General features: G+C 51.2%; 6 protein-coding genes across 6 annotated transcripts; 3 read left to right on the forward strand and 3 right to left on the reverse strand.

The window, feature by feature from the left end:
* Window positions 1-972: 972 nt before the first annotated feature.
* Window positions 973-2676, reverse strand: ASPZODRAFT_57859 (hypothetical protein; the record flags this gene model as incomplete). The annotated part of the gene is made up of 4 exons (XM_022728718.1): window positions 973-1203; window positions 1274-1759; window positions 1859-2536; window positions 2584-2676. The coding sequence occupies 4 exons, from the start codon at window positions 2674-2676 to the stop codon at window positions 973-975; spliced, it is 1488 nt and encodes a 495-aa protein (XP_022584926.1).
* A 349-nt stretch (window positions 2677-3025) lies between these two features.
* On the forward strand, window positions 3026-4502 carry ASPZODRAFT_129044 (hypothetical protein). The gene is made up of 2 exons (XM_022722178.1): window positions 3026-3732; window positions 3793-4502. The coding sequence occupies exons 1-2, from the start codon at window positions 3077-3079 to the stop codon at window positions 4166-4168; spliced, it is 1032 nt and encodes a 343-aa protein (XP_022584927.1). The 5' UTR covers window positions 3026-3076; the 3' UTR covers window positions 4169-4502.
* A 783-nt stretch (window positions 4503-5285) lies between these two features.
* Window positions 5286-6886, reverse strand: ASPZODRAFT_139714 (hypothetical protein; the record flags this gene model as incomplete). The annotated part of the gene is made up of 2 exons (XM_022724585.1): window positions 5286-5656; window positions 5740-6886. 2 exons carry the CDS (start codon window positions 6884-6886, stop codon window positions 5286-5288), a joined length of 1518 nt encoding a protein of 505 aa, XP_022584928.1.
* A 330-nt stretch (window positions 6887-7216) lies between these two features.
* ASPZODRAFT_13499 (hypothetical protein) lies at window positions 7217-9449 on the reverse strand (the record flags this gene model as incomplete). Its single annotated transcript, XM_022723676.1, has 6 exons — window positions 7217-7912; window positions 7985-8045; window positions 8097-8235; window positions 8285-8345; window positions 8421-9204; window positions 9286-9449. 6 exons carry the CDS (start codon window positions 9447-9449, stop codon window positions 7217-7219), a joined length of 1905 nt encoding a protein of 634 aa, XP_022584929.1.
* A 793-nt stretch (window positions 9450-10242) lies between these two features.
* ASPZODRAFT_13500 (hypothetical protein) lies at window positions 10243-11501 on the forward strand (the record flags this gene model as incomplete). Its single annotated transcript, XM_022723680.1, has 4 exons — window positions 10243-10570; window positions 10634-10911; window positions 10959-11129; window positions 11181-11501. 4 exons carry the CDS (start codon window positions 10243-10245, stop codon window positions 11499-11501), a joined length of 1098 nt encoding a protein of 365 aa, XP_022584930.1.
* A 353-nt stretch (window positions 11502-11854) lies between these two features.
* ASPZODRAFT_90563 (hypothetical protein) lies at window positions 11855-12970 on the forward strand (the record flags this gene model as incomplete). Its single annotated transcript, XM_022730397.1, has 5 exons — window positions 11855-11941; window positions 11994-12106; window positions 12166-12653; window positions 12705-12841; window positions 12902-12970. The coding sequence occupies 5 exons, from the start codon at window positions 11855-11857 to the stop codon at window positions 12968-12970; spliced, it is 894 nt and encodes a 297-aa protein (XP_022584931.1).
* Window positions 12971-15909: the final 2939 nt, after the last annotated feature.

The following is a 15909-nucleotide window of genomic DNA, read 5'->3' on the forward strand; positions in this document are numbered from 1 at the left end:
TTTATTGAAAATGTTCCACAGTCAAAATTCCGCAGATGCTGAGCTAACAGGCTGACCCGAGATGGTATACCATTATTGTTTGACGAACGAATGAAGCGGAGGCAAACGAGATGCTCATGGAGCCCATTGAAATGATGCTTGATTAGGACTGACCTACTCAGGACATATCTCATGGCAATTCTTTACTCCTACCTTGATGTCCTTTGGAGTGTACAAGGTGTGTTCGACAGCCCTATCGACGATCTACGGACCCGATCAAGGATCCACGATATAGTACATTATTTTTTCAGTTTGAATTTGGGTTCACAGTCAGTATTAGCACAGCGGTGATGGTTATATCCACGGAGTGAGAAGAGAATACTTGATTAAATTCCACCAACCATATCAACAGACACAGATTAAGCTTTGGATCTTACCAGAGATTTCTTCTCCAGAAACCCAGGTAACCCCTTTTATCTTTCATCTGCCTATGCCATACTTCATAACCTGATATCCTGACAATCACCTGAAGCCTCTATATAGAGTCATATAGCTTTATTGACATTGCTTGATTATCTTGTGAGAAGGGAATGATCCAGATACCTCAAGGGCCATTCCTTGATGCAACGAAGCTCCCACGTTCCCCAGTTGCCGACCGGTAGCCGATCCATGGGTATACGGAGTACTCTAATTACGAGGATCAGGATCTAGGATACGCCTAGACCATGAGACAATGGATGAGGTGGCGAACGCTAGACGCAAACGGAGTGTGGATAACTTGGTAGGCTGTAATTACCTGTTTCAATAGTGCACATTATACTTTGGAAGATGGAGATAAGATAGATATCCAGATAAGTAGAAAGAAGGAACATTCCGAAGATATTATTACACAATCTAGATAAGACTCGAGCTTCTATATTGAACGCTATCAAGGACACAATACAGTCTATTAACAACATGCTGGTTATATAGATATCGAAGCATAGCCTAGCGTCAATTCCGCTTGAGATAAGCGTAGTACTTGTCGGCGCAACGCTCGCGGCTCCGTTTCCCATAGATAATCATCGGGATATGCAGGGCCGACAACGCCAGCGAGAGACAGCCCAGCAGGACGAACATGTTGTACGTGCCCATCCCGTCCATCCAGTAGGGGATGGCAAAGGCCAGGATGGTACCGCAGATATTACGGACGAAAGCGACGGGGACGAGGGCATCACCGACCATCTAAAACAGTTAGTATAAGTATCACAGCGTATAAGATATATATATAATTTTTTTGATAAGAATAACTTACCCCCCTGTATGAATCCTGCAGATAGGCAAGCGACATATCACACATGCCGCCTAGACCAGCACCCATAAAGGCAGAACCGACGCCGTTGATGATCCAGGGCATACCCTTTGCAATGGTGAGGCCGTACATGAGCACGCCGGCGGCCATGAAGAGGGCAGGGACGCAGTAGAGGTAGAGACGCATTTCGGGCTCGTAGATGCCGCCGTTGCGCTTGGCGGCCAGCAGGAGGAAGTAATCGATGAGCGGGCCGCCGAAGAGGGCGCCCAGCAGGGAGCCGATGGCGGCGGGGATCTCCATGTTCCCGACTGCGATGCTGGACATGTCATAGGGGGGTTCCGGGTAGATGGTGGCCTGGGTGATGACGAGGATGGCGAGACAGGCGATGTTGAAGCCGTACTGGATGGCGGTGAAGGCGACGGTGGGGAAGGTGTACAGCATGACGATGGGCTCGGAGTAGTGCGTCAGGAAACGGCGCAGGTCGAAGCCCTTGGCGGAGAAGGTGAAGGGGTGGCGTTCGGCATAGCTGCGCATGGGGATGGAGGTGTCGATGGACACCCGGCGGCGCAGGGCAGACGGTTCATCTACTCCTTCTTCGGGGATGTGTTTCTCTGCTGTACTGGCCTCTTCTTTAGTAGCAGCAGTAGTAGTGCTGCCGTTGACCGTCGAGGCAGTTTCATCCATCGCTTGAGGATAGTCGTATTTGGACTCCTCCAGGAAGAAGATCATCAGCACGGCGGTGATGCCCATGAAGATGGCACACCACCAGAAGGACCACTGCCAGCCCTGGTTGGCGGCGACGTAGCCGGACGCGACGGGGCCCAGACTGTTGCCGATGGTGACCATGATGAGGTAGATGCCGTTCATGGTACCACGCTGGTGGACGAAGAACAGATCGGCGACGGTGACCTGGAAGAGCGACTCGTTGACGGCGCCCGCCAGGCCGCCGACGACCTGGGAGCCGAAGAGATCGCCCAGGGTCTTCATGTTGGCCTGCCAGATGCCGACGGCGAACATGATCAGCGCGGTGAGGATGTACACCTGACGACGACCGAAGCGCAAGGCAAACGGCACGAACAGGTAGCAGCCAACAGACAGAGCAGCGAAATTGGTGGCGTCGGCATTGTTGAGGGTTGTGTAGCTGAAGCCTCGATCGACCAGCAGGTCCTGCCAGACGGGGGTGATGACGGTGACGGTGGCAAAGACGAAGACGGTGTACAGACACAGCAGGGTCATATGCAGGACTTTGCGGGGGGTTGACCAGTTCTGACGATCAGATGGAGTCTTATTGGAAGTCTGAATAATGGACCTACCAGTGGTTCATTGGGATCGGCCGATGGTTGGGGCGACAGGACGAGATGGTCGCCCTGTCGATCCTCCAGACGAACAGTTCCGGGGGGGTCCATCGAAGAGGAGAGGAAGAACAGGAGAGGAAGAGATGAGGAGAGGGAGAAGAGGATGAGAGAAGAGAAGAAGAGAAGAAGAGAAGAAGAAGAGAGGATGAGGAAGAGAGGAAGAGAAGAGGATGAGAGAAGAAGGGGATAAGAGAAGAAGAGAAGAGATAAATACCAGTTTCACTAGCCTTTATCTTAGCAGTTTCACTAAGAATCTTTGGTTTCTCGATGGAATCAATTCTTATTGCCACAGATTCTTCCATTGATTCTTGCGTTATTTACTTGAACTTTATCCTTGGTAATTGCAAGAATCCTTCGTTCCTTCAGTCCTTCTTTTCTTCTTCCTCTTTTCTTCCTTCTTCTCTCCTTCTTTTCTTCTTCTTTTCCTCTATTCTCCTTCCACCACCTCTCCATGACGACTGCCTACGACGCATACGACATCGGCAGCGGCCTGCTGGCCACGATCTGGACGCTGACGACGCTCTCGATCGTGACGATGGCGCTGCGGATCTACGCAAAGATCAAGATCAACAAGTTCAGCGCCGACGACATCATCATGCTGGGCTCGCTGGCGCTGCTGATCGCCGGTTCCGGCATCGCCAACGTCTCCGTCGCGTACGGTCTGGGCCACCACTACAGCAGTCTGGCGCACGCCCGCGAGGTCAAGGCCGTGCTGTACTACTGCGTCACCCAGACGCTGGGTATCTCGGCCTGCACCGTCGGCCGCATCGCCTTCATCGTGTACCTGGTGCGCCTGTTCCCCTCGTCGTCGCCGGTGCGGCTGGTCTTCTGGCTGCTGGTCGTCGCGCAGGGAGTCATCAACGTCGTCTCGATCCTGCTGCTCTTCCTGCAGTGCGGCGCCGACGTCGCCCCCGTGTTCGACTATACGCTGCCCGAGACCAACTGCATGGCGCTGAGCGTCCAGATCAACTATGGCTACTTCCAGGGCGCGTTCAACTCGGCCACCGACCTATTCCTGGCCGTGTTTCCCACCTATACCTTCTGGGGGTTACAGCTGCGGTTTCGCATCAAGGTGGCTCTGGTGTGTCTATTAGGCTTGGGGATCTTGTAAGTCTATTCTATATACTGTGTTGTGTTGCTGTGTTTCATCGTTGTACTGATCGACAGTGCAATGGTGGCCTCCATCGTCAAGACGGTCGAACTCAGCACCATCGCCAACACAACCGACCCAACCGTCGACCAGGTCACCCTGCTGCGATGGGTGTACATCGAGAGCGCGATCGTGATCATCACCTCGTCGATTCCGTGTCTGCGGCCGCTGTTCGTGGCCATGTCGAAGAACTTTAGCAGCTCGCCCAAACACACGTACGAGCTGACGAACCGGTACGGCAACGCCAGCAGCGGGCTTGCCTCGCACTCGCGCAATAAATACAGTCGGCAGACCAGCCAGATGCACGACGAGGACGAGTCGACGCGGCAGATCCTCGGAGATGCGCAGTGGGGGATCACCAAGCAGATCGACGTGACGATCCGCAACGAATAGGGATTCTAGTATCGACAGTAATACCTCTCCTCTATAGACACAGCATATACTGTACTACAAGTGCGTTGCAATAGCTGCGCGATTATCGATCGATCCAGTGTCCTCTTGAAATGATCCTTTGACCTGTTCTTCCCCTGACCCACGTTGGTCTGTGTCGGTGGCCAAAGCAGAAGGTTTCGGGACTCGGCCGATGTGGGTAGATATAGAATCAGTATATTCAGTATACTACATATATACTATAGTATATAGTATCTAATACCTATAATATTTATAGCTTCTATATAGCTTCTATATAGGATATACCTATATATACTATCTACACCTATGTACTGCCTATGTACTGCCTATATACTGCCTATGTATACCATGTATACCATGTATACTGTCAGGCTCTCATGGCTATCCCTTCCTATTCGGGATATACTTTACGCTTAATCGACAGGGTTTATCGGCTCTAGCCGGATGTAGTCTAGCCGGGTCTGTCCCATGGTTCTTATTCGTATTCTCAATAGGAGATAGTCAGATAGTTATGATAGTTATGATAGTATATAGTATATAGCATATAGTATATAGTATATAGTATGTAGTATATAGTATATAGTATGTAGTATATAGATGTATAACTAATATGTTTACACATACAATACATTTATCCAGAACTAATCTCACCCTCTCCTCATCTCCCCACTCAATATCCCTCTCTCATCATCCCGTACATCCCCGTGGGCCCATATCCACCGGGCCCACGCGCGGCGGACGTGCGTATGCTCGTCTATCCGGCAGCCGATTGAATGAGCACTACCAGCTAGTCCCGCGTAGCTGACTGGCATTAGCTGGCACTTGCAGTCTAGAACAATGCATTGTCGTCCTTGTGCTCGCTTCAGCTAGTGTGGGAGGGAGTACGGAGTACTAGATAGATACCCCTGGTTGACTCAGGGGAGACCCGCCCAGTCGAGTTATCTAATATATACTACCGTATACTCTGTACTAACATTTAGTAGCTGATAGTCGGCTATTAGCACCGGAGGTGGTCGACTATGGTGTGAACATCCCTGTCACTGCCATGCACTCCTGCTCCGTATGCAATTCACTATGCAATTCACTATGCCATGATGCATCACCGGTAATGCTCCTTGGTCCGCATTTCCGCCGCAGCCAAACACTCCGCCGTCACTGCCGAGTCGCGCGGCACCAGGCGCACAGCAAAGTCGCGCGGGATGGCCACCAGCGCGCTCTTCACAGAGTTATACTCGATGTAGTCGGTCGTCGGGGGTTGTCTCTCGCTCGCCACGATCTTGTACGTCGTCAGCATCCGCACCAGACCGGCGTACAGCAGTCGCGACGCGATGGACTGGCCCGAACAGGCGCGCGAGCCGGCCCCGAAACTCAGGTGTGCCAGGCCGACACTCTCTTTTTCCACCGGCGGTGACGTCGATTGTAGCCAGCGCTCCGGGTTGAATTTATCCCCGTCGGGGAAGTGATCCGTATCTACCAATTAGACACACACCATAAAGAAAAAAAAAAGAAAAAGGGGGGGGGGGAGGAGGCAAAAAGAAAAATGAGGAAAATACCGTGGTTCCCGGCTTGGGCGTTGATGAGAATCATCGTCTTGGGCGGGATGATGGCTCCGTTCCAGTTGACCTCGGTGACAGTCCTCCGCGGCAGACTCATCGCGCTGACGGTGTAGTAGCGGGCAGCCTCCTTGACCAGCGCATTCACGTACGGCACTCGCTCCTCCTGGAAACAGTCGGCCCACGCGTCGCGCACGTCTGGGTAATGCCGGCGGATGTCCTCGTATGCGCGCTCCTGCCAGACCTGCCCCTCGGGGGTGGCCAGCGATCCGATTACAGAGGTCAGCGTGCCCGGGATGGTCTCGAACCCGCCCGAGACCAGCGACAGACAGATGGACGAGACCTCGACGCCCGTCAGCTTGGTCTCCTCGTCCTTGAGGATGGCGGCCGAGATGCACGGCTTGTCGGTGCCCGCGCGTATCATCGCGCGCACTTTCTCGAGCAGGAGGTCGAGGTAGGCGTCGCGCCGCCCCCGGAGCTCCTTGGACCGCGCCGTCTTGCTGTTGTTGGGCATGTACCGCAGTAAGGGGACGTAGTCCTGCAGGTTCTCCGACGCGGACCGCAGCAGCGAGATCGCCGACCCCACGTACAGGATCTCGCGCAGCAGCTCGTCGTACACCGCGTCCATGCGGATCCCGTAGCAGAGCGTCAGCGTCGTGTTGAGCGCGAACCGCTGAATGTACGGCCGGACGTTCACCTCGCGCGCCCCGTCCCCGCTGTCGCGCCGCAGATCGCGCACAATGCAGAAGCTCTCCAGGTCGAACATGGGGTAGTACTTGCGCAGCGCGGCCCGGCCCAGCGCCGTCCCCGCGGCCTTGCGCTTCTTCCTGCACGACTCGTCCCATGGAGACGACCCGATCGTGAACCCCTGCGTGCTGCTGATCACGCCGTGGAACGTGTACAGCTTGGGGCGGTCGATCAGGGCGTTCTGGTGGCCCAGCAGCATCTTCCGACAATCCTCGAACGAGTTCACCACCACCGCGCGTGTGTTGCCCAGCTTGATCTGGAACACGGACTGCCCGTACTCTCGCCACCAGCGCTCGCACACCGTGGCGTGGTCGTCGCCCAGTTGAAGCAGATGGCCAAACATGGGGACCGCGCCGGGGATTTCGGGGATTCCTTTGATATATGGGATATCGGTGACCATTGTATTCTACTCGTGAGCTTTGTCTTTCTTTCTTCTTCCAATGAGAACCATACCTGGTAGATCCAGTAGAGCACTAATCCAACCACAGCGACCAAGACATAGCTCTTCGGGACGACCAGTTGGGCCGCCCAGTCAGTATGCATCTTGATACTTTCCATCCTTAAAGCTCTGTCCATTAGACTCTAGAAAATGAGAGGAATTCATCTCTTTGTCCTTTTATGTCGCGCACAGGCAACTGTCGGAGCGCCCGATGATGATAAGCGTCATGCCCCGCATTTGATCGGCCGGGCCATCCATACAATGAAGCGGATCCATGGGTCATGGCATTGCTTAGTTTGTCCTGCCGTTATGCTCCACCGCGTACAGTTGCAGCTTTGCGACGACATCCTGCACCATGCGTCGGATACGCTTTGCAGATGGAAACTTCTTGGCAAACGTGTCGAGGAGTTCGATGACAAGCTGGAGATCTGCAATGGCCTTGGTGCGGTCCAGGACTAGAGCCAGATGGTCCGGCTGGGATGTGGTGGCGTACATGAGGGAGAGGGCCGAATTGAAGACACCAAAGAGATTCAACCAGTTGTAGGAAAAGCGGTGCTGCCGATGCATGGTGATGGCTTGGCGGATGGCCATGGCGGACGCCTCGGCCAGGATCTTGACCTTGTGGAGATCTAGCGTCGGGCAGAGCGATGAGGGACGATAGAGCATGATGAGATGGGTATAATAGTTCAGATCGAACCAGTTCGTGCACAGGTGAGGTACGTTGGACTGAAGATCCGGTAAGGGGAAAGGCATGCTCCGTCTCCATTCGATCAACCGTCGGTGCAGCGCCTGGATTGTTTCCTCCTTCTCTGCGGCGGTTTGCAGGCGATCACCCCTCTTGATCGAATGGACATGGCTTCCAATATCGCTGGCAATCTTGCGCAAATCTAGAATGTGAAGCGGGACCGCCATCCTTGACGGTTCGAGGGAGGACCGCAGGGTGATGCCCTCTGGTTTGATATGCTCGTCGTCGGCAGTTGAAAATGGCTGATTATTCATTAGTTCATTCTTTCCTTAATTCTCTTCCTCCTCTTATTCCTCTCTTTATCTTCTTCTCACCTCGACATTAATATCGTCATCGTGTATCGCAAACGGACGACCCAAAGCCATAGAAACAACTCTATGAAATTGAGTGAGTATACCACGAAGAGCACAAGCAGAAGACTCATACCGATCCATCATATACAACGAAAAAAACAGGCGCTTCTGATACTCTGCCACATCGATAGCAAGAGATCTGTACGTGTCCGCGGTATGCAGGCCCATACCGATAGCCATCCTCGCCGCCAGGCCGACCAGGAACCAAGTATCTGTTCTTATTGTTAGGGGGGTAGTTTGTGTGAATGATTTACCACTTACTTGGTCCTATCTTGTTGAAGAAGGAGTATGAAACTTGAAGCATCAAGGCTTCCAAGCCAGCCTGCATGCGTGTTTAGCAAGATTCGAGAACAAACTACAAGAAAGAAAGAGAAGGAAACGACAAGAGAGAACATACCAGATAGCCACATCCCATGACAGCTTCAAAATAGGTCATGGCCTTTTGGAAGAATTGCACCGACTCGGACTCGTCGACGAGAGTGACAGAGGAGTAGGCGGTCGACCCGATAGCCAAGACCATCCAGATGCGAAACTGCCACAGCGGCGACTGCGCCAGAGGATCCAGGGGATCTGCATACAGCCGCCACAGAACAGAGGTGAACTCGGTCTGTCGGATGATGGGGTAGAGAGTGTGCGAGTGGGCAAAGTAGAATTCCAGCAGATAGCTGATGTGCGAGGCGTCTAGCAACGAGATATCGACCGGGTCCTTGTACGCGTCTACCAGCGGCGATATCAGAGCCGGATCAATATTCAACAAGGACGAACCGACGTCCGGCCAGAGATCAGTCATGGCCCTCTGCTGCTGCTCAACCGTCTCGTCCTCGTCCGCTCCATCTTCAAACACAAAGGCTTCACGGCCTGGCGACAAGCGTCGCAGCACCGCCTGAGTGAGTTTGGCAAAGGAAATGCCGGACGACGGCCCTAGATGGCGGTCTGCAGTTGCCTCGAGCGACAAGACCTTGAGCTCTTCGGCGAGCGACTCGGTGCCTTGTCTGGAGCGTGGTCTTGACACTGGTGACGGATTTTCTTGCTGGTGAATCGGACTGTTGTTCTCAACTCTGGTATTTCCTACTGCTGGATTTTCAGGCCAGATTGAGACGAGATCGCCGTTGTCTGACGACGGTCGGTCGGCCAGTTGCTGTTCTAATTCCTTGACGCGCAGTTCGAGACCACGAACGTATCTATTTCAATAAAAACGAATCAGTTAGTATAGGTGACCTACCCAGTGTCACCCCTGGAACCGATTTCATTTATTGACTCACGCAATGGGAAACGAAGCGACCTGGGCGTGGTCGTCGAGGAAGCTGCAGGCAACCTGAGCGTGCCGACAGGCGTCGCACTGGGGGAGAGTCTTATCGCAGCGTTTCTTCCGGCGATGGCAGCGTCGACAGGAATTCTCCGCTCGGGCGACCGATGAAGAAGCCATCGCGATGAGGCAAGACGATGCAGAGCAGCGAAGAATGGCGGGGGGGGGGGGGATTGGTGGTGGAGAAGAAAGGAAGGGAAACAGTGATCCGATAAGCGTGAAAGAAAGTACATCAAGAAGAGGGTACAAATAGATAAATAGATAAATCAATAAATTAATTAGTGAATATAAAACCCCCCTGAATTTGCTCTATTACTCACTAGTTATATAGTATATACTAGTATAAATATCATCAGGGAAGATTTTATATAGCCTTAATAATATATGTTAAGGCACGGATGGCCTTGAAGAAAAGCGGAAGAGATATATGTAGATAGATGATGGTGAAGCTATCTAGGATGCACAGGCAAGAGAGAAAAGGCAAGCAGGATAATACTAAGCCTAACTAGACAGACACCTCCAACAATATATTTAAGAGTAATCTTATATATCTTGCCTATTATTCACTGGTTCATGTGCTGAAAGAAAAGAGACCAAGCTTTATTATAATAATGCTGACTAAGCCGGCAGTATTAGCTAAGCCTTCCCTTGTTGCTAGAGACACCATCCCACTACAACTAACTGAATACGGAAGCGGTGGGAGGGACGGTGGCGGAGGCGGTGAGTATTCTCCATCAACAATTGGCTAACCCATGAACCGCGGTAATAATTTAGTACCTAGAGGTACCATAACGTCGACTTCTATCAGTTCCTGGGTTCCTCCTGCCATCTTTTTGGTGCAGTCTCTCGTCTATATCTCTATCCATAGGTAACTACCGCTATGGACCCTCCCAAGAGAAAAAGATCCCCCTCTATGGTACCTCCGCGACGCTCAGCTCGTCTAGAAGGCCGCCGGGACGCGCAACCCCCCAATCAAACAAGAGGAACCTCTGTTCTGTCTACTGATACCGAAACCTCACAGACTTTACCGAGCTTGCTTGAGGCTGCAAAGGACCGTGTAGGTCAGTATCAGCCAAACAACCGGCGTGAAGAGGCAAAGCTTCAAACGGGGCTTACTGCGTTTCTCGGCTGGCTCCCTGAGGGTGGCAGGGAGTCAGTCGCGCGGGACATCCTCAGCGCGACCACCGACGATGAGGTTCATGGGGTGTTCATAAACTTACTGACTGCTCTGGCCATGCCAAGTAAGTAGCATACGCATTCTTCCTATTCTACTGATTATTGTCACAGCTAACTCTGAGGACTAGTGAAGGCGCGGTCGCGGACTAGCAGTGTTATCCAATCCCCGCATTCGAAGAGACGTCAGGCTGTCGAGTCTGTCGCAGCCACGCTCGATGAGCCCGAAGAACGGAAGAAGAGTTTTCGCAAATCATGCATGCAGCGGGATGGATACTGCTGCGTAGCCTCGGGGAACATGGACATTGATGAGTATAAGGCGAGAGGGAGGCCCAGCGGCGTTGACAGCTGCTATGTCGAGGGGGTTCATATTATCCCGTTTGCTTACGCATCATGGGATAATACTGTGGTAAAGACTCTCTATTTATTATTCTAGATTAATACTCACTAGAATAGGCACCACCCGAGCAGACGGCTAGCGCATGGGAGGTCCTGTGGCGGTGTTTTCCCCGCGTCAGACAAGTAGGAATGCAGGTCGCCTCCATCAACGACCTGTCCAACGGGATTACATTACGAGGGTCCCTCCATCGAGAATTTGGCCGCTTTCAAATTGCATTCAAGCCCACGGTGAGTATACCACAGGCTATCAAGCTTATAGTCAATAGACTAACACCATAGAACGTCCCAAATGTATATGAGAGAAAGCTGTTCCCCGACTTCGCAACCGTTGAGAGTAGGACCCTACCTTCGAGCCCCCGTATCGAGTTTACCCGAGCTCCTGGGACTGAAAACTATGCTCTTCCCAGTGCTGCGTTGCTTGACTGCCATTACCGGCTTGCCGAGATCCTCAACGCGTCCGGCATGGCGGAAGTGATCGATGAGCAGTGGCGACGATGGGAAGATCTGAGGGAATCCACAGGAGGGAGCGTTCATCCGGATGGGAAGACCGACATCGGAGGATATCTCAATGCTGCTCTATGGGAGCGGGTGGTGGGATAGTTACATTACAGCACTACATCTGTTGCATTCATGCATGGTGCTGGAGCAGATTTTCTTTTCTGGAAAAAAGGCAAGCTTAAATGACAGATACTCCCACTGATAGCTATAATTTGAGTAGCACCAAATCAAAAAGACTTAGTATAACCACCGTCCCGGAACCAGGCCAAGCAGTCGGCACAGCCTCGACAATAAACGATATCTACTGTATAAACAGCGTAATCATTCCATTATTAATGGTGTCGGCCTCTCCGACAAGCGGGGTATCTTATGATCTACTGCATCCTGAGGAACTTGGATATAATTTGGAAATATTCTAGAGATCAGTACTGAGGATATTTAAACAACCAAGAATAATGAATGTTACCGATCTCTTTTCCGTGCAAGGCCGTGTGGCCGTGGTGACAGGTGGCAGCAGTGGAATCGGCCTGATGATCTGTCAGGTAAGCATTTATATAACAACCATATAAGCTATGTATAATTATATATGTCTAGGCTCTTGTGAGAAACGGCGTCAAGGTATATCTGGTCGCATTGGCCAGTGATCCGATCGAAGAGACGGTTCGTGAGTTGAACGAGCTCAGTCGAGACGGAGGGAGCGCCGAGGGGTACATCTTGAATCGAGAATAATCGTAATAATTGGTGAGGCTGATTGCCAATGCTGAAGATATCCATGTGATCTGTCCTGCAAAGAATCCATCCATGAATTCGCCCAGATCATCTCCCGCAAGGAAACCCATCTGGACATGCTCATCTCCAACGCTGGCATCCGTCGTGACCCCCCCGTGGCCTGCAACGTGTTGACAGCGTCTCTGGCCGAACTACAGGCCTCGATGTGGTCTTCACGCCCGAGCGACTGGACCGACACGTTCGCTGTCAACACGACAGCTCATTATTTCCTCAGCGTCGCGTTGCTGCCTCTCCTGGCGGCGGCGGCGGAGAAAACAACCACCACCACCACCACCACCACCAAGGGCCGTGATGAAGGCCGTGGAGTGATTGTCGTGACCAGCTCATGTGCGAGCATGCACAATGTCACAAATGTTGACCTGACCAGTTATGCGACCAGCAAGGCCGCCACAGACCATCTAGTCAGGCTGTTGGCAGCCAAGTACAGTCGGTTTTATGTTCGAGTGGTGGGAATCAACCCAGGCTGTACGTTCGCATTTGATGATCAGAGGATAGGAGATGAATGCTGAATAACAGTCGTTCCGAGTAAGATGAACCCCGTCGGCGCCCAGGGGAATATCTTCAGCGCCCTCTTCGATAAAGTGCCGGCCAGACGGGCAGGGAACGCGGACGACCTCGCCGGGACGGTTCTGTATCTTGTCAGCAAGGCAGGGGTAAGTGAATAGGTTAACCAAGTATTTTGTCTAATAGGTGAGATGAATAACTATTTTCAGGCGTATGTGGACGGGGTTTCTCTCTGTGTTGATGGAGGCCGAATCCTCCTTGCAAACGGACAGGAATAGCTTATTACTGCATAGCTGGTAATAAATAGCTATGATATAGTGGTTTATATATTATATTGGACAAACTTGGACTGTAAAGCACAGTAAAAGTAGGAGAGAGAGAGAGAGAGAGTAAGAGTAAAGGTAATATCCTCCCTGTCAGTGACCGCGGCCTGAGGCACTCACTCCCTCATAAATGCCTCTTCTCTTCTTCTCTTCTCTTCTTCTCTTTCCCCCCTACAACCTCCTGGCTTCTACTCCTTCTCCTCTCCTCAGACAGACTCCCACGACGAAAATTGGTTCATGCTAGCTCGTCCGAATCCGCGTCTGCTTCGACCAGAGCTGAAACTGGAGATCCGCCAGCCCAACCACAACGTGCACGTCGAACCGGACTTGCCAGTACTGCGGCTTCTTGCTGTAACAGTGCCGGTTCTTTACCTTGCAGTGGGTGATTCTGGCAATGAGGATGTTCAGGCTGCACACCAGGTGGGCGCCCTTCTGCGCGAGGCTGCTGGGCAGTTCTTTGACGGGGCCAAGCAGAAGAAGCAGAGACGGAAGAGGGAGGGGGGTTGGCTGGTTTCAGCCTTGCCGGATATATTGCAGCCCCGGCTGATGACAACACGATGGTGAACCGAGTGTTGACTCTGTTCGACCAGGCCAGTCCATACTCCGTATATGGATAATTTCTACGCCGCGCACACTGGAGCTGCATCGGTGCAGGATACTGCGTCCAGAGACGCGCTGGCCGTCTACGACTCCCCGTCTCTCCTGAACTCACTGGGCGGCTCTGCTCTCCATGGCGAAGAAGTCATGGGTAGTCATCACACACACACTGATGCAAGCGCTGGCCTCGGCCATCCAACGGGGGGGCGGCAATAGTATGAACCATGGAGGAAGAGTGTTTTCACAGCTGAGAGGGAGGGGACGCAGACCGAGTATGATCATTATTATTATTTTTATTTCCCCCCCCCCCTGAATCTTCATGCTAATTGTTAGAAATCGATCCAGGATTGTTTGCCTGGCGGATGTTGACAGCGCATTTATACGACCCCCGATCCTCATCCTCTTCTCGACACGAGGCAATCAGAGACTTCGTCCAGCAATTCAATACAGCGTTTGCTCCGTACCGCGAGGTCCCCCCTTTCCGAGACCAATCGCGCGGCCCATCTTGCAAGCGTGACGGAGGCTGCCACAGAGCTGGTGGCGTGGTTGTTCTGCCAACCCTGCGCGTTTAATTTTGTCTGGTCGAAGAGCACGCCGGTCGAGACCGCGACGCACCCGGCCGTGGTCAAGATCGGGGATGAACATGGCCGGCGGCTGGCTAGGGTCTAAGTCCTGGTTGAGATGGATGACCTACGGAGTACAGAGTAAGTATACTAACAAGTTATTACGAATCCGTGCAACTCGACATGCTTTCAGCAAACTCTCGGGAATAATCAATACCCAAAGTACTTCTAGGTCTTCGGGTTCGTATTGCCCATGACTCGCTAGGTCCTTTACTTAGATTACGCTCTCGACGAGGCTCTCCAATCAGATCAGGACATGCATGCATCTCCTTTTCCAGTGCCGCCGGGCATCTCCGATGAGAAAATCTGCTTAGAGCAGTCTGCCATATCATTTGTTAGTGAGTGGTGTACAGAGGGAATAGGGGTCACTAATTCTTCAAAGTGCATCGAATACTGGTAGTAGTAGGGAGTACTTCTAGCTGTTAGCTAAGTCAGTTCTACTCCTTACAGAATACTCATACGGGGTCATACAGATGACGCGGCCAGTGGATTGAAGCGGGGAAACATATCTCGGCATAAAGTTGAGATTCATAATTCCTATGACTTCCTCAATGGAATTAGGCCAAGTCAGATGCACTAGTTACATAGTTAGTTAATATAACTACAGGTAACTATGTAGTGAATATTATGTACTCTGTAGTAATCCAGTATTAGGTGGTAGATGCAACTCTACTTCACTTTACTACGTAGGTCCTGAATCGAGGATAAATAGTCAGAACGTACTATCCTATATATAGTTCTATTTTATGGATTTATCACCATCATTGATCTATTAATTGATATCAACCCTACTGAAGATTTAACTGAAAGTGTTTATAGTATATTTAATCCTTGTCACCTTCTCTATCAGCTCTCTAATACTAGACATTGTGTCTGTGATTGGGTTAGCTACAGAAAAGTCAAGACTTATATTCATGATGAAGAAACGAATTTAGTTAGGCTTAAGCATAGAATATGGTGCATCACCTTGGCTGGGATTATAAAAGTGCCTCTATACCATTCTCATGAGAAATGAGGCCATCTAATCTAGACTGCCTGACAGCAAGATCAAGTCTCCTTGTCTTGTAATATTCTACATGCAATCATCACGTCTGTTGAATTGACATTAGATTGATATAGATGAAAATGTACCTTTGGTAGATTCTAGTCTGATATATGAGACATACATACGCTCATACTCTTAACAATATAAGACTGCCGCCTATAGAGATGATAAAGGGCTGTAACCTCTGTCTTGTAATAGCTAGGATATCATAATCCAGGGTCTCTTAGCATCATTGATCAGGATTATTCTCATCATATGGGGTACAGAGTACTCCATACTCTGAATAGACTGTCCTTCATAAAAGTACTGAATAATTATTTATTAGATGATCCCATCCAAGGATCGCCAGCAACCAATAAATATAGACACTATAATCATCCCTCACATAACCTCAACTATTGATACTCCATACACCCGACAGGCGAGGCGAGAGCGAGCTCAGGCCGTTTTCTTGCGGGTGAAAAGAACCTCTTCTGGACGCCGTGCAGGAGATCAACACCGTTATATCGTTGATCGACAGATCGTCTTCGGGGGAGGTACAGAGTATGGAGTACGGGGTACTAATGGTAATCTCTATTAAGTGACACTGCATGAGGTATTTGGTAATTGCATAAGGATTCTGCAGGTGC

Source organism: Penicilliopsis zonata (genome assembly GCF_001890105.1).
Source record: "Penicilliopsis zonata CBS 506.65 unplaced genomic scaffold ASPZOscaffold_2, whole genome shotgun sequence".
In the NCBI taxonomy this organism is placed as follows: Eukaryota; Fungi; Ascomycota; class Eurotiomycetes; order Eurotiales; family Aspergillaceae; genus Penicilliopsis; species Penicilliopsis zonata.

Excerpts from the sequence above, each read along its gene's own strand:
- ASPZODRAFT_129044 (XM_022722178.1), top strand. The coding sequence starts at position 3,077 with ATGACGACTGCCTACGACGCATACGACATCGGCAGCGGCCTGCTGGCC. Across the intron at positions 3,733-3,792 it reads CTATTAGGCTTGGGGATCTT|TGCAATGGTGGCCTCCATCG; the intron begins GTAAGTCTATTC and ends ACTGATCGACAG.